This window comes from Hypanus sabinus, chromosome 2, assembly GCF_030144855.1.
Source record: "Hypanus sabinus isolate sHypSab1 chromosome 2, sHypSab1.hap1, whole genome shotgun sequence".
Classification (NCBI taxonomy): Eukaryota; Metazoa; Chordata; class Chondrichthyes; order Myliobatiformes; family Dasyatidae; genus Hypanus; species Hypanus sabinus.
The window spans coordinates 129,410,240-129,434,905 of NC_082707.1; the positions used below are offsets into that span (position 1 = coordinate 129,410,240).

At 40.8% G+C, this 24,666-nt stretch overlaps 1 protein-coding gene across 1 annotated transcript in view; it reads right to left on the reverse strand.

Annotated features, from left to right (window-relative positions):
* LOC132383708 (serine/arginine-rich splicing factor 5-like) overlaps nt 1-24,413 on the reverse strand; it is a 30,010-nt gene extending 5,597 nt beyond the window's left edge. The window contains exons 1-7 of the mRNA XM_059954900.1: nt 24,292-24,413; nt 23,363-23,501; nt 17,895-17,965; nt 17,710-17,802; nt 11,867-11,936; nt 9,680-9,753; nt 5,749-5,859 (exon numbers count right to left, since the gene is read on the reverse strand). Coding sequence (XP_059810883.1) covers nt 5,749-5,859; nt 9,680-9,753; nt 11,867-11,936; nt 17,710-17,802; nt 17,895-17,965; nt 23,363-23,485 — 542 coding nt within the window. The 5' untranslated portion in view covers nt 23,486-23,501; nt 24,292-24,413. The remainder of the gene's footprint in view (nt 1-5,748; nt 5,860-9,679; nt 9,754-11,866; nt 11,937-17,709; nt 17,803-17,894; nt 17,966-23,362; nt 23,502-24,291) is intronic.
* Between the last annotated feature and the right edge of the window lie 253 nt (nt 24,414-24,666).

Here is a 24,666-nt window from a genome sequence, read left to right on the forward strand (position 1 = left end):
CAATCCTCCATCTTTCCACTAATCTTTGCTTTGTTATATGCCCTCTCTTTTGCTTTTATATCACAAACGTTTGTAGATTTAACTTCCCTTGTCAGCCACGGTTGTACTATTTTGCCATTTGAGTATTTCTTTGTTTTTGGAATACATCTATCCTGCACCTTCCTCATTTTTCCCAGAAACTCACACTACTGCTGCTCTGCTGTCATCCCTGCCAGCATCTCCTTCCATTTACTTCGGCCAATTCCTCTCTCATACCACTGTAGTTTCTTTTCCTCCACTGAAATACTGCTATGTAAAGAGTTTACTTTCTTCCTATCAAATTTCAAGCTGAAGTCAATCATATTGTGATCACTGTCTCCTAAGGATTCTTTTACCTTAAGCTCCCTAATCACCTCCAGTTCATTACATAACACCCAATGCAGTATAGCTGATCCCCTAATTGCTCTAAAAAGCCATCTCGTCGACATTCAAACTTACTCTCTTGGGATCCACTTCCAACCTGATTTTCCCCAATCGACCTGCATGTTGAAATCCACCATGACTATCCCATGAATAAATGTGGGGTCGCCACATCTATACAATTGTTTTCTTATGTTCCTTGTCCTGTATTACTATTTCTGGTTGGTTGGCCAGTACTTGCTATCAGTCTGTATTTGGAAGTCCCATAGGATCTTAGCTCTGTCATTCTTTACTACCTACTCCAGTTATTCCCCCATTTGGACTTTGGAGTGTCCAATATATACTCAGCACAGATGTTCCTGTACACAATTCCTACAACTTGGTTGTGCCACTCAGTGTATGCTGTCCCTGCCCGCATCTTGCACCGTTACTATGTGCTGGATGGGTTTCAGCAGATTTTTTGCACAGTCAGCATCTTACGACTTGTCTGGTGTGATAGAGCCCTGCTTCTATTGCGCCTGTTCTGATACAGCCAAGAGCAGTACCTCTGTGCTGTCCCTCAACCCTGCCATTTCCAGCCATTAGTAGGACTTTCTCATGTCAACCACCTCCAACATCTTGCAATTGTACATCCTGTACAGTGGCTTGTCCTGCATGGCCTCTGGTCATCTGGCTCTGCTTCACCCACTTCCATTTCCCCTGCCTGCTGTCTGAGATATTCTCCTAGCAGGTTGTCCTTAGTGGCCATCTTCCTGACATATTCAGGGATGTTTCATATTCCTCCCAGTACTGTGACCTTGACATTCCTAACTCCCCAACTTCCTTTATTCTGGCGGGTGTACTGACACTTGACATTGGATGGAATCTTCCATATACTGTTAGTAGTTTTCAGCAGCTTTCAGCACATTTCTTGGCCAACATACTATTGCGGCTGGGTATCTGATGGACAAATGTCTTGATGGCTCTGATCTTGTTCTTCCCATTCAGCTGGCATTTTAGGACCTGACCCACTCTTTGGAGATACTTGGATGTTGCAGCATTCCATGTGTCCTCATCGTGGCTTCCAAGCCCCTGCAGGATCCTCAGGTACGTGTAGCTGCCCAGTACATCTGGTATCTGGCCTTCAGGTAACTCAACTCCTTCAGTCTTGATGAGTTTGCCCCTTTTCACTAGCAACCAGCTGCACTTTTCCAGTCCAAGTGATATCCTGATGTCTCTGCTGTACACTCGTCAGGTGGATTAGTGAGTCAATGACTCTTTCATTTCTGGCATACAACTTGATATTATCCATGTACAGGTGGCAGCTGATGGTCACTCCATTTCTGAACCCCTACCCCAATCTACTCTGAGATGGTCTGGCTGAGGAGGCTCAAGCCCATGCAGAACAGCAGTGGGAGAGTGCATCGCTCTGGTATATTCCAAATCTGATGGTCACTTGTGCTATTGGCTTTGAGTTAACTTCTAGCAATGTCCTCCAATTGCCCAATGAGTTCCTGAAGGTCCTTAGCGTCTTGATGGTCTTGTATAGAAACAGGCACTCCAGGATCCATGTGTAGGGCATTGAGTTATATGCTTTCTAGTAGTCAATCCAGGCTGTGCTTAGGTTGCTTTGCCTGATCTTGGAGTCTCACATGACTGCTTTGTCTACTAGTAATTGGTTCCATTACCAATCTCCCTCTGAGCAGAGCTCAGGAATTTACACACATGTTCCTTCAGCTTGGTGGCTATGATGCCTGATAGGAGCTTCCATGTTGTTGACAGGCAGGTTAGAGGCCAGTAGTTTGATGAGGTTGCTCCATTGTGAGGACCCTTCATTATAAGTACAATCCTTCCTTGAGTTAGCTGGTCAGGATGGGAGCCTGCTTCAAGCAGCTGGATCATTAGAGTTGCCAGTCATTTATGTAATATTGTTAGTTTCTTCAGCCAATAGCCATGGATCATGTCAGGCCCTGGTAATGTCCAGCTCCTCATCTTTGCCACCCATTGCTAAACCAACCAAAACAGCAATTGAGTACTGGAAGAGTACATGGGAGAAAACCTGTGCCCAGTGCTGAAAGAACACAAGCAAGCCTCTGCAACCTCTCAGAGGAAGAACTAGTCACCAACACAGCAGATGTCCAGCAACGGGTAGCAAATATGAAGAAATGGATATTACCAGAGCAACAACCGTGCAAATACTTTTCTTGGTTCTTTGGAGAAGAGTGCATTTATACACTTGACTGTAGTGTACTTCTACAGTCTGGTAGCCACAGCTGTAAACCGTTGCTTGGTAGTTTCCAGAGCTTCAGCTATGGACATAACTCTGTAATTCCTTAGTAGCCAAGATGAGTCTTTGGTTTCCCAGAGTTACCAGGAACTTCACAGGCCAACACTGGGAATCGTCCAGGCTCTGCATCATGGGGATCAGGGTTCAGGTCCCAGTGGTGGTGGCCAAATAGATTTTGGGCTGGACCCGTCAAGCTTACACTGTATCTGCCTACAAAAGTGTGTGTGTATCTACCTCTTTCCATGAATGAAGTTTACATTATTTAAATAAAAAATTTGTGGTCCTGGATTGCAAATGGTTCTTCAACCTCTTCTCAACCTGCACTTGCATTTTCCTTGCATTATGCACACACACCTGTTGATCTGTTCCTGTGCTCCTTTAACAAATGTGCCCTCTAAGTTATACTAACAGCTCTTCTCATTCTTCCTAAAAATGTAACACTTCACATTTCTCAGCATGAACTTTCATCTGCCATGTTTGCTTATTTCACAGCCTGTGTATATACCAGTCTCCTTAGGAGACAAAAGACTGCAGATGCAAGAAATAAACTACTGAAGGACTCTGTGGGTCAGTGTCAATGCAAGCAAAGATATTATTGACGCTTTAGTTAAGACCCCCAACTCTATCCAATAATTTAACTGGTGGAATATATACTGTAGCTTATTATTCCTGCCCATCTGTAGAATTTGTACGTTCTCCCCATGGCCTCTGGGTGCTCCAGTTTCCACCCACAGTTCAAAGGTGTACTGGTTGGTAGGTTAATTGGTCATTTTAATCTATCCCGATAAGACTAAGATTAAATTAGGGGATTGCTGGGTGGCACGACTCAAAGGACCAGACGAGCCTACCCCATGCTGTATCTCAATAAATAAATGTATTCCAGGTTTCCCCTGCTATCCGAATGTACAGCATTCCTATTAAACCTTTCGTAAGCTGAAATGGTGTAAAGCGAAGAATACCATTAATTTATATGGGAAAAATTTTTGAGCATTCCCAGACCCAAAAAATAACCTCCAAAATCAAACCAAATAACAAATAAAACCTAAAATAGCACTAACATATAGTAAAAGCAGGAATGCTATAAGTATACAGCCTATATAAACTAGAAATATTGTACGTACGGTGTAGTCTCACTTATCAAAATCAGGAAGACAGCGAGTCAAAACTGATTTGGAGAGAAAAAAAAATCGGCACGTAATGCATACATGCACAATCAACTGCCCGCACAAGGCTTCATGGTCATTGTAGTCTTTCTCAGGGTAAACACATTTATAAAGCAGGCGTCTTTATTTCGTAAAAGTGAAAATCCTCTTTGGTTAACGAAAACAGGTACTAATGTAGGTCTTTCGTAACAGCAAGCTGTCGTAAAGTGAACGTTCAAAAAACAGGGGCCACCTGTACTAGTTTGAAAAATTCTGCAGGTATGGGAAAATTTATTTCCATAAATCAAGACATTGGCAACCCAGGGAGCCCGTGTACACTGTTAGAGATAGCAGACAATGAAGATGCATCACATACATATGCAGCAGAGCTTGTCTAATCCCAAGGAAGGATATGCTTCTGATGAAGAGGGCAACAAAGAATTGCCACATTGATTCCTGGGATTCTATTCTTGTGTTTAGAATTATCCTTATGTTCAGGTGATCTCATTATATTATACAAAATACTCAAGAGCTTGACAGAAAAAGATAATGTATCTCCTTTCTGAGGTGCGTAGTACCAAAGGTCTCAGGCTTTAAATAAGGAGTCAGCAAATGAAACCGAAGTAAAAAAAAAATTTCATCCAGAGAACTTTTGTAATTCTTGATCAGAGGGCCTAGGAAACTAAGTATATTCAAGACAGAAACTGGAATTTTTCTAGCTGTAAATGGGTTAGGTCAGGGGTCACAAACCTTTTTTACACCGCAGACCAGCTTAATATTGACACTATTCTTGCAGACCGGCTGATGGGGGGGGGGTAATTACAACCAGAACATAGGTGATATGTCAACTATAAGTCACTTATAAGTGGCTAATAAACCCATTTAGAAATTAAATTGAGTGTATCTAACGAATTTAATATTAAACACACAGCACATATTTTCCTTGCATGAATATAGTGATAAGTCAATCGCATCATAACATTTTAAGTAATGTTTGGATATTAAACAAAGCACATATTTTCCTTGTATGAACATATAAAATCATTGCCAACACACCAGTGAGAGGACAAGGTAAGGGCCGGAGGTCCCCGTACTGGGGCCGCGGTGGTCGCAGTCCGGAGAGAGTGAGCAACCGAGTAGGAGTGCAACAGAGCACGTGTAAGGTAGGTAAGATCAATCGACTGACAAAAGTTTGGCTCGAGGTATGACTTTCAGTAGATCACAGCAAGGTAGCTGCTCTGCTACTTATGAAACCCTGAGCCCGAATTAGGTCATCTGTGAATATTTAGCACCGGGTTCCTCACGGTGTGCTAAACAGGTTTGGAGGTGGCACCCATCTGTCCACGCTCCAGGCCAGTAGCATTAGCACTTCTTGCTGGCCACACGAGGTGGCTGGTTACCCGAAGCCAACCAGTGATCCCTGGCAAGAGGGTTATCACTGCGTTTAGGCGACTGATGACTTCACGTGGATAATTACTTTGCATGCATTCAAGTTCAACAGTGGGTGTGACAGGGAAGGAGGAAAGGTGCAGCTGACTCATATAATTTCATATCGCCAAATCATATCGTTTCCTCGCGGCCCGGTAGCACTCGCTTTGCGGCCCGGTGGTTGGGGAAATCCCAACTGGATTAGGTAATCCAAGGTACAGAAAATTAATGAAACAATAATCAGGGATAGTTATTGAGTTTATCTCTGTGCACTCTTTTCAATAATGGCATAACATTTACATACTCAAGTCCTCAGATATCATTCCAGAAATCTACAAATATTTGAGAAGTTACAATCTCCTGTAACTTCCTCCTTTAGTTTTCATATCAGATACATCCAATCTAAACTTAAGTGCAGATGCTCCTTTTATACCTCCTCTTCATCAGTTTTTAAGAACTTATATTTGAGATTGATAATCAATAAAAAGCTTGTTCGAAATGTTTTACGATTACCTGCGTTGCTTACGTTCCTCAATCACTCTGATCTTTCTTCCATTGAGCTCTGCACCAGAGAGCTTTTCAAGAGCATTTTTCACATCACTATAGGAAGCAAACTCAACAATTCTAGAAAAAAAAGACACATATTTAGATTTGTAATCACACAGAATAGGCTTCATAGAAACAATTGTAGACCATTCAAGGTCCCCATGACTGTTCTACCATTCAACTATATAATGGTTGATAGTTGATTGTGGACTTCAGGAAGGGTAAGACGAAGGAACACATACCAATCCTCATAGAGGGATCAGAAATGAAGAGATTGAGCAACTTCAAGTTCCTGGTTGTCAAGATCTCTGAGGATCTAACTTGGTCCCAACATATTGATGTGGTCATAAAGAAGGCAAGACAGCGGCTATACTTTATTAGGAGTTTGAAGTGATTTGGCATGTCAACAATTACACTCAAAAACTTCTATAGTTGTACCGTGGAGAGCATTCTGACAGGCTGCATCACTGTCTGGTATGGAGGGGCTACTGCACAGGAGCAAAAGAAGCTGCAGAGGGTTGTAAATCTAGTCAGCTCCATCTTGGACACTAGCCTACAAAGCACCCAGGACATCTTTAGGGAATGTTGTTTCAGAAAGGCAGCGTCCATTATTAAAAACCTCCAGCACCCAATACATGCCCTTTTCTCACTGTTACCATCAGATAGGAGGTACAGAAGCCTGAAGGCACACACTCAGTGATTCAGGAACAGCTTCTTCCCCCCTGCCATCTGATTCCTCAATGGACTTTGAAGCTTTGGACACTACCTCACTTTTTTAAAAAATATACAGTCTTTCTGTTTTTTTAACATTTTTAAGTCTATTCAATATACATAATTACTTGTTTATTTATTATTATGTTTCATCTTATTTATTATTTTTTCTCTCTCTGCTAGATTATGTATTGCATTGAACTGCTGCTGCTAATTCACGTCACATGCCGGTGATAATAAACCTGATTCTGATTATCTCGGCACCATTTTCTCACATTTATCCCACATTCCTGGATTCCCTTAATTTCCAAAACCTTTCAATTCATCTCAAATATAGCAAGCTCTAACGTCACTCTTGGGTGGAGGTTCACTACCACTTGGGCAAAGAATTTTCTTTTCATTTCTGCCTCATATCTGGCATTTTTTTCTGACAAAGTGAGCCTTCTTCTATCCAACCAGAAGGGGGGGAAAAAGCACATTATATCCCTTCTCTATTTTGACTTCCCATCTGCACCTCCATCTCAGGGGCACAGATATGAAGCTGACATCAAATGCAAGCCCAGTTATCTTGAATAAAATCTCCCACCCTGCTCTCATTCTTTATGATTACCTGCTCCAACAACAGAATCTTCCACACCAGTGCTTCAGACGTTATTTTCGAATGTTGAAAGGATTGGACAGAGTAGATGTGGAAAGGCTGTTTCCCTTGGTGGGTGAGTCCAGGACAACAGTCTTAGAATTAGAGGGTACCCATTTAAAACAGAGATGAGGAGAAATTTTTTTAGCCAGAGGGTCATGAATTTATGGAATTCGTTGCCACATACAGCTGTGGAGGCCCAATCATTGAAGGCTTTTAAGGAGGAGATTGACAGGTATCTGATTAGGCAGGGTATCAAGGGATATGGGAAAAAAGCCGGAAATTGGAACTAGATGGGAGAATAGTTTAGCTCATGGTGGAGTGGTAGAGCAGACTTGATGGGCTGAATGGCCTAATTCTGCTCTTTTGTCTTGTGATCTTGTGATTTTCTTAACTATGACTTCCCTTTGACCATAACTGATAGGATCCTCAGCTGCATTTACCCTGCCAAACATTTAAGAATGTTGTGAAACTGTAGAAAATATTAGCCCAGTATCAAGTATTCTCCTCACACAAGTCAATCTGGTCAATTTTTGCTGCTCTCTCTACTGCAATACAGTCAGCCCTCCTTATCCGCGGGGAATTGGTTCCGGGACCCCTCGTGGATACCAAAATTCGCGGATGCTCAAGTCCTTTTATTCAACCTGTCTCAATCCGGTGAACCCAGCGGAACCCCAGATCTTATTTAACCTGTCTCAGAGTGGTGGGCATTAGGTGCTCTGAACGTGCAGCTCTGAATGCCAGAGCTCAATCACGAAAATAATCATGATTGAAAATAAAGTGGAAATAATAAAGTGATCGGAAAGAGGTGACACACCATCAGTCATTGCAAAAGCGTTAGGCTAGGTCGGTCAACGATCAGAACAATTTAAAAGGATAAAGTGAGAAAGGCTCTGCCCCGATGAAAGCTACAATTATTAATAATCAAAGCAGTGGTTTAATTATTAGGTTTTGGTGTTTTGAGTTTTTGATCCTACATATCAACCCGGCACAGTGGAGAGCACACTAGGGAGCGATCTGTTCCGAGTCCCGAGAACTTCAGTTCCTGAGCCCAGCGCTGAAACATACGCTCTTACGTGTTTTATATGCATAGAAAGGTAAAATATATACTATATACTAAGACAAGCGTTTGACTAACTGATGCTAATACCAGATGTACCTGTTCCGACTTACTTAGTAAGAGAACTTCCGATTTTTTTTGATTCTGATGCACAATAACCCACGCACGTCCTCCCGTATACTTTAAATCATCTCTAGATTACTTATAATACCTAATGCAAAATAAATGCTATGTAAAATAGTTGTTATACTGCATTGTTTAGGGAATAATGACAAGAAAAAAAGTCTGTACATGCTCGAACAACAAGTGCTGGAAGAGCATTTCCGTGTTTTCGCGATTCGCAGTTGGTTGAATTCACGCATGCGGAATCCGCGGATAAGGAGGACTGACTGTATATTCTTATTTGTATAGCACCACAGCTTCAGCAAGAGAGTCTTTATTCTTGCACAGAAATCTGTATGAAAGGCCAACATACTGCATATATTCCTACTTACTTGCTGAACCTGCATATTAACTTTGTGATTTGAACACTCAAATCCATTTGAACACCAACAACCTTCAATTCTTCAGGATTTTAAAAAAAGTCTCACCATCTTTTCTACAAAGTTGATGACTTCACATTTTGCTTATGCATATTCTATTTTCTATTCATTTTGTCTACATCCCCTGAAGTCCCTCTCTATCATGCGCACAGCCCGCATCACCATCTGATTTTGTTCCATAGCTGGATATGATACTCTTATCACACCAAATCACTGACATTGATATTAGTGCACTTAACCAAAAGGATCAATTGCTGTGGCATCCAATTAGTAAAAAATTTTAACTCAAAAATGACACAAATTTTATTCCTATGTTGTCTTTTAACATTCTCAATCCACACTACTGTAAGATTGACTCTCAATACCATGCACTTTGTTCAGTAATCTATTGTGAAGCTTTTTAAATTTGAATGCACATTAACTGAATGACACTTTTATGCTAGCTACAATCAAGAAAATTCAATAGATTTATCAAGCATGATCTCTCTTTCATACGTCAACACTGTCCTTGCACAATCCTATTGTTATTTTCCAAGTACCTTGTTTCTCTTCAATAATAGTTTCCAGTATTGTCAGGCTAACTGAGCTATTAACTCCTTTATGTTTTAATACTCCATGCTTGATATTTTAGTTCTGAGGAAAGTGCAAGACTATTCAGAGTGCCCAAGATAGCAGTAAATGGTGTAAATGTTAAGATTTTCTTACAAGCATGCTAAGAAAATATGACAACCCAGTTGTTTATTTAAAACAACTGAAATCATTCTGTAACTCTATTTTTAGATCCATTTACAGTGAAATGTAGAACAGTAAATGTCTATATAGAACTACAAACCAGTTTCTCACAGCAGCATTAGTGCCAATCTTATAGTTCTTGCCTCCTGCTGCATTTATAAAAAAAGCCAAAATAGCTCGACAAGCTAAAGCAATATCAAACTATCGTTAACTCACCCCTCATTCATCTTGTGCCTGTGTGCATCTGCAAAGGTAACTTCTCCAGCCTGCCTCATGAAGTCTTTCAGATCCTATGCAAGAGCAAAGCAGTTATATGAATCAAAGCATATTCACACAAAATGTGTCTATTTCCAATGTATACCACTAAAAAGCAAGCAAAAAGACATCCAATTACAAAATGTGTATTACCTTCCTGTAAAATTCCCTAGGCTATTCAACCAGCCAAATGTAACAAGTGTTCGCAGAAGCACCATCACGAACGAAGACCAGATGGTTCTCTTCACCACCCGATTGACTGACACTACCCATTCGATGGAATCCTTCCCGGTCATCACCCTCCCTTAAAGGCAGACTGTGGGATTGTCATAGGAACCAGGATTGCTACTCTTGTGCTGTGACCACGGACTTCTTGCCTTACTCCAATCGAGCTTCCAAACAACCCTATCAGCGAATTTCTCCCAATCAAGGACCTCGCATTTTACAGCAGGCTCTCAGAACTCGCGACTTTAGGACGCACTGTTATCATTTTCAGGGATGCAGCAAGGTAACGGCACTAAACCCAGTGCCCACCAGTGTTGGTCAGGCCACACAACACAGATTTAGATCAGCAACTGACAAAGGTAGGAGCAGATTGGCATTTCAACTAGGCCCAAGAGACCAAGGCACAGCGATTAGGAAAACCAGCGGCACTCCACGTCACAAGGCCAACGACACGAGAGGCTGGTAAATAAAGGTTTTAACACTTGGTTAAATTTCTTAAATCAAAATCTGAGTGAACACATTTTAGTTTCAAGGTTAGTAGGCAAACAAAAGTTATTTGCATTTAAAGTTAAACTAATAATAATAGGTACAGCACTTAATTTGGTACAGCAACTAAAAGGAGAATCCATTCTTAAATACAGTTCACATCTGTTCTATATGGAATGCCTTCTCTTTCTTGCAGAGGTCAAAGGGGCAGCAAAAAATGCACAGAATTGCAATGCTAGTTATAGCACAAAATAAATTACATGACAAAAATAATTAGAAGTTTCAGCTTTCCTTCCATGATACTGAACTTAATTACTTAACTCAAATTTTCCCTTCAGAAGTACTGGATCTCCCAGTATATTCTCCAATTAACCATTGAGCAAGTTTACACAAGTGTCAGCAAGCAACTGTGCTATGAGGTCTAGAAATCTCAATAAGCAAACCACTTAATTTTTCACCTTCCAATAATATTGTTAACCAGGTCATTTGGCTTAGTTTTTTTTCTCTACTCCAGCCTAGCAGCATACACTGGCAAACATCATCCAAATTAATCCAGATCAGCTATCCATTTATCTCGATCAAGATGAGAATACATTCTTGAAAAAGCCTTAGGGTCTCTCAAAATTGTTTTCGTTAAATGCTTAAGATGGAAAAGAATTCAACAATGGACTAATTCCAAAATCATCTCAGGTCTCTAAGCAACTGCTTCTGTCTCACTACTTTCAAAAACAAAAATTATATTGACCTCATAGCAAACAAAAAAATTAAAGTACCAACTCAAACACACTTTAGCATTGACTGTTGTGCCTTGTAATTTTTCAAAATATAGAAACACTTCGAAAAATTACAACCTTTATCAATCAACTGTTGATGACAGGTTTTTAATTAAGAGTCGTTTTCACAATAAAAAGGTTACATATTTAATGTGGACCTTTCAGAGTGTCCATACATTAGTTCGACGAAAATTGGTAGCTTTATAAATACAGAAACTACTAATCCAGTTTAGGAATGGTAGCATCTTAAGCTATTTATTGTACCATTCAATTAGTTACACACGATGCTTCAACTGCAAGTCAGTAGCTTTCTTGGAAGTAACTATGCTACATATATAATGCCAAAATGTTGAGATCAACTTTTTGTTCTCCTACACCATATTCCTTTGATACATGCAGTGAACAATTATTTATTAACATTGTTTTAAATTCAGTTAGCACTGTCAACAAGTGTTGTTTGAAAGTAACACTTGAGACAATTTGTCAGAAATCTGGCAGAGACAATATTACACTGTGTCCTGCACTGTAAAGTGGCTCTTAGGTTATCTTAAAGCCTCTGCTTTTACAATTAAATAGTGCTAAGATCATTCCATTTCTTTTTCAACTGGTTTAATAATTACAGAAAACTTGAGTCGTATATAATTAGATATTACATGCAACATACCTGCCAGCTAACTCTGGAGGATAGATTCTCAACAATAACTCTGTTTTCTGTGCGAATTGGCGGTCCACTTCTAAAATGGATAATATGTTATCCTCTGTACTTTAAGATATCAACAGGCAGTCTTTTGTGGATATAGGTAGGTCAGGAAAGACATGTTGAAGGGAAAAACAAAACTCCCTGCTCTGCAATTCCCACTTTAAAGTCATTAATCATTTTAAGAACATTCATAACTCAAAAACAGTTCTTATTTTCTGTAGATTAATGTAGATTTTATAAGTCCAAGGTTTACTTTAGGAACACTGACCAACTTTCTCTTCCCACAATACAAAGGCTGAGATCATAGCTGATGACAACACACAAACATTGATTGGTCTATTTAAATAAACTTACCCAACTGAGGGTCTGGAAATTGAATGCCATCAGTATACTTACTAACTAGGCAGCAGTTATTTAGGTCTTCAATCATTATGGAGTTTCTGTGTTGCCTTTAAGGCATTTGTTTAGCTTATTATATTTTCGCTTTAGTAATTTGTTTCTAATCGTTTTCTAGTTAAAGTTAAGGTTGTTTAAAGTAAATTCATTATCTGTGATATATCATGGCATGCGATGACGTCACACTCGGTTTCGCTATGTCCTGTAGGAAAATACCGGTTTGGAAAAACAGGAAGGAGGGGGCTTATGTGTGCAGGATCAGCGCGAGAAAAGTTTTCTTTCTACGCACTAGAAACATCAGAGAAGCAACGCCGTAAGTTCATAAGATAATCGATATGTTGAAGTAAAAATGTTAACGCTGATTCTGTTAAAAGTAATGACGGTTGATAAAGTTTATGTTCTTTGTTATTTAAAGAGTTGCGGATAGTTTGTGTTGATGTACTTAAAGCCAGTCGATGGCGTAGGTAGATTCTGACTGTATGTTGCACTTTAATGTAATATAGTTGCTGTAGTTTTACTTTTGCAAGTATTTATGATGTAAATATGATGCCAAGAAGGAAACAAATACTGTATATATTTTGTATTGTTTCATCAACAGTTTTCACCATACGTTAATGTGGAATAGTGAACAGTAAACGGTTAATCTTACTGGGACCGCCTCATTGACTGTTTATGCTTTGTGTTTAGTTCAGTTTTTTTTCCACACCTGTGCGAGAACACTACAGTGAAAAGGCGGCATTACCAGGTGTTTCAAGTGCTACGATGGCGTCACGATCCAGCATCAAGTCATTGCCATCCAGCACCAGGAGCAGCAGGGCATCAACAAGTAAGGCTACCCATGCAAGAGCTAAAGCAGAAGCTGCCAAGGTGCAAGCGTTGTACGCCAAACAGGAAGCAAAATTGAAAATGGAAAAGGCTACCAGAGAAGCCAAAAACCAGTTGGAAAAGGTAAGGATAGAGTCAGAGTTAGAAGTGCTGACTCTACACCGAGAAGCTGAAGCTGCCAGGGTGGAAGCAGAGATATTAGAAAGTGCTGAAGAAATGCATGTTCTGAATGACGTAAATTACCGCAAACCAACAAAGCTCCTTCACCCGCACAACAGGACGGCGGGGAGGGAGAGGCTCACTTCAGGACAACCGTTGTCAGCTCGAGCTGCACAGAAGTTTGCGGTCAAGGTCAGTCAAGCCGTTCTTGTTCAAAGATCTGCCTCACTAAGGTGTACCCTAAGGGAGCCAAAGACAAGGCCATCCAAGCCTATGTAATTCTGGACAACCAGAGCAATCACTCACTAGTCAGACCAGAGTTCTTTGACTTGTTCAACATTGAGAGTAATCAGTTCCCATACTACCTTACAACTTGCTCAGGCAGCGTGGAAACTTATGGAAGGAAGGCAGAAGGCTTCCAGTTCGAGTCCCTGTATGGTAAAGTTTTCATCTGTCTCCCTCCACTCTTAGAGTGCAATGAAATTTTGAATAACCGCACTGAGATCCCGACGCCAAGTGCAGTGCTACACCAGCCACATCTCCACCACATTGCCAAACACATCCCAGAACTGGATCCAAAAGCAGAAATACTCCTGCTATTAGGAAGAGATGTTCTCCAGGTGCACAAGGTTAGGCAGCAGGTCCATGGACCACACGACACCCCTTTTGTCCAACGCCTGGATCTGGGCTGGTTGGTGATAGGAGAGGTGTGCCTTGGCAATGTACACAAACCGACAGTTAACACACTCAAGACGAACGTGCTAGAGTGGCCGCCATTCAATTTTTCAACCACGCACAAGTTTCATGTGTATCAAAGTAACCGACAAGACGCTGGGACAGTCAGTCTTCGCTCAAACAGAGCATGATAATAAACTTGCTCCATCAGCACAAGACGCCATTTTCTTAAAAATAATGGACACCAAGGTCTTCAGAGAAGAAGCAAATAATTGGGTCGCCCCACTACCTTTCAGGGAACCACGCCAGCAACTGCCAAACAACAAAGAGCAGGCAGTCAAGCGGTTCACGTCCTTGCAAAAAACCCTGAAAAGAAAACCTGAGATGCAGCAACAATACGTAGCATTTATGGAGAAGATCTTCGCTAATGGACATGCTGAAGTAGCACCGCCACTGAGAGAAGGCGAGGAGTGCTGGTACCTCCCAACATTTGGGGTTTACCACCCACAAATGCCCAATCAGATCAGGGTGGTCTTTGACTCCAGTGCTCAGTGCACTGGTATCTCCCTTAATGACGTGCTCCTTACAGGCCCCAATCTTAACAATACCCTTCTCAGGGTCCTGTTGCGCTTCCGAAGGGGAAGGTCGCAATCTTAGCGGACATCCAGCAGATGTTCCATTGCTTCTTAGTACAGGAGGACCATCGCAATTTCCTCTGTTTTTTATGGCACAAGGACAATGACATTAACAAGGAAGTCACTGAGTACCAGATGAAAGTCCACGTTTTCGGCAATAGTCCATCACCTGCTGTGGCCATCTATGGGCTGCAAAGAGCATCAGAGAGGGCGCACAGGAGCACGGCGGTGACATCGTTAAGTTTGTAGAAAGGCACTTCTATGTCGACGACGGCTTGATATCGCTACAGAAAGAAGGCGAAGCAATCGATCTGCTCCGACGTACACAAACCTCACTCATTGAGTCAAACCTCCGCTTGCATAAGTTCACATCAAACTGTCAGGCAGTAATGGAGGCCTTTCCACACGATGACTGTGCTCCAGCAATCAAAGACCTAGATTTAGATGGAGAAACCATACCCACACAAAGGAGTTTGGGTCTCCTTTGGGAGATTACGACTGGCACATTCACGTTCTCCGTGCCTACCGTGATCAAGCCATTTACCCACCGTGGAATTCTCTCCACTGTCAACAGTGTTTTCGATCCCTTGGATCTACTGGCGCCAGTTACGATCCAGGGAAGAGTCCTTCTCAGAGAACTTACCTCTGAGCTCTCCGACTGGGATACTCCCCTACCAGAAGACAAGCTAAGCAAATGGGAGGCTTGGAGAGATTCAGTTCAAGATCTAAAACAGCTTCATATCTGACGTAGGTACACTGCGACCTCACTCACCGAGGCAGAGCACACAGAATTGTGTGTTTTTTCGGATGCGTCTACCAAGGCCATCGGTGCTGTGGCTTACTTGAAAGTAGTCAGGAAGGATGGTCAAGTTGAAGTAGGATTTGTAACTGGTAAGGCGAAGCTCACTCCTCAGTCCGAGCCGACAATTCCAAGGCTTGAGCTTTGTGCAGCTGTCCTGGCTGTGGAAATGGCGGATCTTATCTAGGACGAGCTAGACCTAGAGCTGGATGATATCAAGTTCTACACAAATAGCAAAGTAGTTATATTGGTTATATTTATAATGAATCAAAACGTTTCTATGTGTACGTTCATAATAGAGTTCAACGTTTCCGCCTGTCATCAAAGCCTGAACAATGGCATTATGTGTGTACCGAGGATAACCCTGCAGACCATGCATCGAGATCCTTAACTGCATCCCGCCTGGCTCAGACATCCTGGTTCACCGGACCCCCCCCTTTCTGTATCAGCCACCAACAGAAAAAACTCAAATGAGCGAGACATTTGAGCTGATCGAACCTGAAAGAGACTCGGAAATTCAGCCGCAAATACAAACAGGAGTCACCTACCTCGAAGAATCAATACATACTAACGAACGCTTTCAGCGGTTCTCCACTTAGAATTCTTCAGTGAGAGGACTTGCGTTCCTCATTCACATGGCCAGATCTCAAACATTCATCCCGAAATAGTAAATGCAAGGGATGGCACAAATGTAACTTACCTCGCACTGCAGACGAATTGGCCCAGGCAAAGGATGTCATCTTTAAAGCAACTCAAAGAGCAGCTTTTGCAAGGGAGTTTTCGGCTCTCCAAGCTAATAAACAAATACCAAAGGACAGCCCTTTGAGGAAATTCAACCCGATCCTGAAAAACGACATCATTTGCATTGGAGGCTGGATAACACATTCCCACCTTTCAGCTGCAGAAAAAGAGACCACTAATCCTGCCCAAAGACAGCCATGTGTCCTTACTGCTCACTCTCCATCACCATGAACAGGTAAGGCATCAGGGCCGTCATCTGACGGAAGGAGCAATAAGGGCAGCGGGACTGTGGATCTTGGGAGGTAAAACACTGATCAATTCAGTACTCCACAAATGCGTAACCTGCAGGAAACTGCGAGGCAAGTTGAAAACTTCTGACCAAGGTGATGTGAAAACTTACCAAAGGCCAGTTGCAGAAGTCATTCTACTTCTACCTAAGGACTGATTTCGAGACTGAAGTTTTGTATTATGTTCATTGTGACCCTACGAAGGTCAGGCCGGGAATGTGTTGCCTTTAAGGCATTTGTTTAGTTTATTATATTTTTGTTTCAGTAATTTGTTTCTAATTGTTTTCTAGTTAAAGTTAAGGTTGTTTAAAGTAAATTCGTTGTATGTGATATACTGCGGCATGCAACTATGTCACTCCCGGTTTCGCCGCATCTTGTGGGAAAATACCAGTTTGGAGAAACGGGAAGGAGGGGGCTTATGTGTGCAGGATCAGCGCGAGAAAAGTTTTCTTTCTACGCACTAGAAACGTCAGAGAAGCAACGCCGTAAGTTCATAAGATAATCGATATGTTGAAGTAAAAATGTTAACGCTGATTCTGTTAAAAGTAATGACGGTTGATAAAGTTTGTGTTCTTTGTTATTTAAAGAGTTGCAGATAGTTTGTGTTGATGTATTTAAAGCCAGTCGATGGCGTAGGTAGATTCTGACTGTATGTTGCACTTTAACGTAATATAGTTGTTGTAGTTCTACTTTTGCAAGTATTTATGATGTAAATGTGATGCCAAGAAGGAAACAAATACTGTATATATTTTGTATTGTTTTATCAACAGTTTTCACCATACGTTAATGTGGAAGAGTGAACAGTAAACGGTTCATCTTACTAGGACTGCCTCATTGACTGGTTTATGCTTGGTGTTTAGTTCAGAGTTTTTTTTTACACCTGTGCAAGAACACTACAGTTTCTATCAGCCATTTCAATAAAAAACATTTTGATGCTCCTATCCCTGAGGTTTTCAAGATAATGGCACGAAGTGCTGAAAGCAGAAGTTCATGACCTTCCAGTTCCAAAGGCTCAGCACCACACTAAGTCAACTATTGATGGCAAACAACATCTCTACTTAACTAACAAATTAACATGGACTTAATATAAACAGCAGACAAAAGGTTTCAGCACTTGTAAATAGCATACAAGCTTACTTTCTTTAAATTCTAGTAGATTCATCAGCTTGTCATATGAAGTGTCCGGATTTGTTTAATGTAATGAGTTGGATTTATTATCCAATTTTCTACTGATTCCATTCAAAATTTTGCATTTCCAATTTAGGAAAAAAAACAGGAAAATAAACATACCTTCCAGAATTATATTGATAGCTTTGGCTAAAATAACCTTGATATCTTCCTCGTCCTCCTCTATTGCGTGCTCTGGCATGCTCAACTGTCACTCTGCATACACAAAATGCTTAATTTGTAGCTAGCAACATTGCCGAATAAGCATCACCCTTATAGGGACTAGATAATGGGACTGGAGTTATTACCTTTCATTGCACAACTCTTTTCCATCTAGTTCATAAACAGCATCCTCTGCATCTCTGTAATCTTCAAACTCCTGAGGACAGAACAATATATTTGTACATGAAATTTAAAACAAAACTGCAGATGCTGAGAATGTAGAACAAAAACAAAAAACACAATGCACAGCAGATCAGACTGCATCTGTGGGAAAAGAAACCGAGTTAAAGTATCAAATCAAAGATGAAGGCAAAGTCTTCAACACTGCACAATCCCCACAAAATCTGATGACCCTGCGAATTCTTCCTCCAGGCCAGTATCATAACATCCTTCAAGACTAAGGTGCAAGGCCCCAACAGTACACCAGGCCAGGTACTGCAAACCTGACTGGAATGTTCATTGACATCTTCAACCTCTTACTGATGTGGTCTGAGGTTCTTGTTACTTTAAAGAGGCAGAATGATACCAGTGCCTGAGAAGAGCGGGGTGAGCTGCCTGAACAACTATCACCCTGCAGCACTCACATCTATCATAATTAAGTACTTCAAGAGTTTAATTCTGGCCATAATCAACTCCTGCCTGAACAAGTACCTGGACCTGTTGCAGCAGGTCTACAGTGGACATAATCTCACTGGCTCTCCACTCTACTTTGGAGCATCTAGACAAGAGTAAAACATAAATCAGACTGCTGTTCATTGATTACAATTAACTGTTTAATGCCACCATCACTTAGGTATTAATCACAAACTTTCTACACCTGGGCCTCATGCCTCCCTTTGCAACTCAATCCTCGATTTCTTCATTGGGAGACCACAGTCAGTACAGATTAGTGATTAACACCTCCTCCTCACTGACAAATAAAGGCACTCCTTAAGAATGTGTGCTAGCTCACTGCTTTACTTTCTCTCTCCACTCATGATTGTATGGGTAAGCACAGCTCAAAATCTATCTGTAAAGTTGTCAATAATGCCACTATTGTTGGTAAAAATCTCAAGACAGCAATGAGGCAAGTGTACAGAAGTGAGATAGATCAGCTGATAGACTGGTGTCACAAAAACAACACTGCATTCAATGCCAGCAAAACCAAGGAATGGATTGTGGACTTCAAGAAAGAAGAAGTCATGAGTACAAACACCAGTCCTTGTTGAGGGGTCAAGCACTGGAAAATATGAGCAGCTTTTAAGCTCCTAAGTGTAAACTTCTAACAAGATCTGTCTTGGGCCCAGAACATTGATACAATCATGAAGAGGGCATTCCAGTGGCTCTACTTCATTAGGAGTGAGAGAACATTTGGTGCATCACCAAATACTCTTCCAAATTTCTACAGATGAATGGCTGAGAGCATTCTGACTGGTTATGTCACAGCCACGCATGGAGGCTCCAATGCATATTATCACAAGAGGCTGCAGAGGGATGTACACTCAGCCAGCTCCTTCACATCACAAAGCACAACCCTCCACATCATAGAGGACATCTTCAAGAAGCAGCTCCTCAGGAATGTAGCATCCATCAATAAGAACTATCAACCCCTTCTCATTACTATCATCAGGGAGATGGTAAAGGAGGCTGAAGACCCAAACACAACTCTTTGAAAATGGCTTCTTACCTTCCACCATCAGATTTCTGAACAATCTGTGAACACTAACTTATTAATCCTTTTTTTTTAACACTTATTTATTTGTAATTTATAGTAACTGTATTTGCACTATACTGCTGCCGCAAAACAAATTCCATGCAGTAAGAAAATGAACCTGTTTCTGATACAAAACCTTAAGATATTTTTCTTTCACATCAATCTGACCCATGAATATTTTTAACATTTTGTTATTACTGCTGATCTAAAATCGTAATTAATGGAAGTATTCTTTTTTTTACAAAAATGTGATTAGAAAGCTACCTCTTCACCTCAAAAGGGAGAATAAATAGCCTTCATCTGTTCATACGGTTTTAAACTAAGGCCCTCTAGTTCCTGATTCCCCGACTCTGGGAAAAAAAACCACTCATTCACCTTATGTGTGCCCCTCATAATCTTACATACCTCTTAAGATTACCTCCCCACCATTCTCCTACACAGCAATGAAAAAAGTCCCAACCAGCTCAACCTCTCTTCATAAATGAGTGTCCTGAATCACAGCAACATCCTTGGAAGTCTCCTCTGCACACTTTCCAGCTTAATGGTACCCTTTCTATAGCGGGGCAACCAAAACTGAACAAAATATTGTAAATGCAACCTCACCGTTGTAAAACTGTAATGGAACATCCCTACCTCTATACTCAGTGTCCTGTCTGATGAAGGCCAGTGTGCCAAAAGCTGTCTTTGCCATCCTGTCTACCTGCTGCACCACATTCCCAGGAGTCATGTACATCTGGGTCCCTTGAGTCTACAACACTCCCCGGGACCTTCCCATTCTCTGCAAAGGTCCTATCTTCATCTGCCTTTCCACAATGAATGATTTTTTAAAAATCATATTTAAATAAGAACCTGGTCTATTTTCCTTATTGTGACATTTCACTGAACTTTGCCACTTTTGTTAATGCAAGTTCTGCAATCAAATTTCTAAGTCTGAATATAATTAGCTTATTTTATAGACTATTTATTACCATTGACTAGTTCTTAGTGGTTTAATGTTCCTAATTAGCTATGGTGATGATACTGAGTTTTTTTTCAAAAATGAAAGAATGAAAGTAAAATGTTTATTGAACTCATAATGGGTAATGATGGTTGCAGGAAAAGTCACCTCAGTAGCTCTTTCTCTCTTCAGGAAAAGAAGAACTACGATCTTTCTGGTAGGTTGGCTTTTGATCACTGTGGCTTCCACAGGGTCAAAAAATGGTGCTATTGTTGTATTTAAACACATTTTTAAATATCACAAAATCCTGCTATACATTAAGAACTTAAAGTACTGCAGGTCTACCCCATCAGTGAGTTGCTCGCTGGCACAGAAAAGGAAGTGATTAGAAATGACTGATTAGTTTTATGCCTGCGCTACGATGAAGATTGGTTAGACCATTTAGCATCTGTGCTCATTCCCACACAAGGATAATAATTTCCAAGTGATTAATAAAAATGTTAATATTTTACAAACTGGCTGGAGGCATCAGCATTTTTTCCTGTAAGGTCCCTTTGCAGCTGTAAATTGTTAGACATAATATTGACGCATGGAGTAGTTCTGATGTTGGCTTTGTAGCATGGAGTTGTGGAGATGTTATATAGACTCTGATAGTGCTATAGAGATGTTGGGGACATTGAACCCACAAAGACTACCACCCTACTTTTTTTAATTTCTATTTTTGCACTACTTATTTATCTAATATATATACTTACTATAATTCAGGTTTTTTTTGTATTGCATTGTACTGCTGCCACAAAGACAACAAATTTAATGACATATCAGTGATAATATTCTGATTCTAATTGGTATTTCTTTCAAAAAGATTTGTTTGTTTAAAATAGTTACAAGACCCTGATGGTACTTTGAATTATCACAGCTTTATAGCTTGCATGTTTTTTTCACTATTGATTCAAGTAGCTGGTCATGCCAATGTGATTCATTTGTATAGCTTTATTTAAACATTTATGCCTTTGTAAGTAAACTGCACTTGCAATAATATTTTAATCAGGGTTTCCCTTTTGTTTTCTGTATTAATTGTCCTCTATTCAGTAAGGATGCTGAAAAATTCGTAGACAGATTTTTGGTTCCTTGAACTCTTGTGTCACCTCATTAATGGTCCATTTCTGTTAAATTTGAAGGAAGTGATACGAATCCAACCAAGGCTCTGTCAAGGGAGCAGCAATTTGCTCAAACAGCCCTTTTACCAAAAAATTATTGTAGTGTCATAAAAATAATTTTCTTCTGTGAATCAAGATATGTGAGCATTGAAGCTTGGGCTGCCAGTTGTTTCAAGATTGTGTCTGTTTCAAAACAGTTCAAATGTTGAAAGACTCCCTCCACTTTAAGCCAGCAGCTTGATGATGCATTTCAGATACATGTACGATTTGCTTTGGTTCCTTTAAACCTGTTGCCTGTCGAAAAGATTGTGCTGATGAATGGGATATAAAATGGTGGATATCCTGGACTCAAGGAGCAGAAGACAGTGCCATCACACAAGTATGAATTTTTGCCCAAGACTTAAAAAGTGATCATCCCAAAAAAACTGCAGATGGTAAAAATCTATGATAAAAACACAATGCTGGTAATACCCAGCAAGTCAGACATCATCTGTGATAAGAGCAACAGAGCTGATAGATCAAAGAAGCCCCTTCATCAGAATATTTCTTTAGTTCCTTCTCTCCCCATGGATGTGACCCAAATTGCTTGATATGTCCAGTATTTTCTGTTCTTATTATCCTAAAGGTAAGAGGACTTAACATCGATGAGCTTAGCTACATGCTAAGCATGTGACGATCCACAGCTGACTTCGCACCCGAGCTTATTAGGTGGTTTTCATACACTCAGCAAGAATCAATCAGTTATGACCATCCTGCAATTTTATTTGACTTTGCTGGACTTTGGGGAACATTTAATTGTAAATGCTTTAACTCATTTTGGTTAATGTCAATAAACTAACTCTTTAATACAAATAAGTTCATCCCTTCTTATTCACTGAAGTGCACACAAGTGGTCTGACCTGAAATTATGATTATTTTAACACAGTGATCAGAATCAATTAAATTTAAAAAGCACAGATTACATGAAAAAATCCCACATTAGAGGCAAATAGGTTAAATGAAAGCATGTGGGATTGAGGCAATATACATTCATGAAATTAAGCAATGAGAATAAATGAATCTTTCTTGTGTTAAAAGGCAATGTCTAGTGGAGTGTTGTGGAGATTAGGGCTTGGGTCCTAACTATTCACAGTATGTATCAATAAGGAATCGGAGTTTTTAAAGAGACAATACATTGTTAATGGCAAGATCCTTAACAGTGATGATGTGTGAAAGGATCTTGGGGTACACATCCATTGCTCTCTGAAAGTGGCTATACAAGTTAAAAGTAAAGGAGGAATATGGCATGCATGCCTTTAGTAGTCAAGGAACCTGTATTGATCTCAGAGTTGGGAAGCCAAGCCATAGTGTTTTTTTAATCTAGTTAGGCTGCATTCCGTTCTAGTCACTCCAGAAACTTGAGAGGGTGCAGAAGACATTTACCAAGATGCTACCGAGATAACAGGGCAGGTGTTATGAGGAGAGATTGGACAAACCTGGACTGTTTTCTTTGGAGCAGCAGAGGGTGAAGGGAGATCTGATCGGTATTCACATGATTATGAGAGGCATACATTTACAGTGAGAGGTAGGCTCAAAGGAGGTGTGCAGGGCAAGTTTTATTTATTATAAAATCATGAGTTGCATCCAAAATTCAGTATTTGTCAAAATCAATTTAGCTGTACTAATAACCCAGTTAAGGAAAAACTAGGCAATTGACTGAATTCAATTACTTCACATGTACTCAGAATAGTACTAACTACTGCATTAAAATTAAGAGAATCTTACCACAAATCCAAATCCATTCTTCAAATCAATTTCCTTAATTCGTCCATATCCTCTGAAGAACCTCTCCACGTTTTTTTCAGTGGCATATGGGCTCAGTCTGCCAATGAATACTCGGGCATTCATCTTTACTGACCTACAACTTTGGACAAACAGTAACATTTCAAGTACTTGTACTTCCATTGTACTTTCTAAAAGTTCAAAGCATCACTTGAAAATGCACCCAGATAAAGCTTATGCTGAAACAATAAAATGGACTTCTGACCTCACAATCTACTTCATTATGATCTTGCACTTTATTACCTGCACTGCACTTTCTTTGTAGCTTTTATACTTTATTCTGCATGTTATAGTTTTACCTTATTCTACATCAATGCGCTGTGCATGAATAGTATTAAAGGCGATTTTTCCACTGTATCTTGATAAATCTGACAATAATAGACCAGTACCAATCTTCATCATTCAAGAAGATGGTAAAGTCTTTTAAAGACAGCGCTCTGGAAATGTTTACAGAGGCTGGCAGATAAACTGACAGGCTTACAAATTGGAGTAGAAGGGAGATATCAGCGCGTGGAGTTGAGCAGATGGAGAATTTTACTGTTGTAGGCTGCAAATATTAGGAGGCCCGTGTTTACTGAGGGGACAGGACTGAAAATTAACCAGGTTACAGTAATTCCCATCCAGTTAATAGCAAAGGCAATATAACAAGGCGACCCCTTCCCCCACGTCCATTAAAAAACGTGGGGCTGGGGTTGGGACGGGTGAAGAAGGGGGATCGTTGACGCCTGGGACCCTTCCGTCCGGCCCAGTGGTCATCACCGAAGGACGGACTCCTACGCAAGGAAAGCCAGACGACCCTAACCCTGCCCGAGCGGGCCCACTGGATCCGGGGCCTCCCTGGGAAGGCAGCGATGCCCATGCCGGGATACTACCTGCGCTGGTCTTCAGTTCAGCCGCTCGACAATCACAACCTTCGCCGTAGCCCTGCGCAGCTCAAAATGGGGGACGCCCCGCCGGCCTCGGCCAATCCCACCTCGGCAATTGTGCCGTCATTTCCCGGGTGCCTAACGAGTTTTCCCCTGCCGCCCCGTCACCATAGCGACTGCTGGCCCCGGAGCAAGTGAGCGATGGCGGGCATTTTTTCTCCTCATCTCTGGGAAACTGTCGTACCTACCCCAACAGTGCAGAGCCTCATAACGTCTTGTACAGCAATCACACACTTAGCAAGTTTGTAGCCAGATTCCCTACTGTCCAAACCTTCCTCATACCTAGCTCGTATAAAATGCGTTAAAGCAAATTCCAGTTCC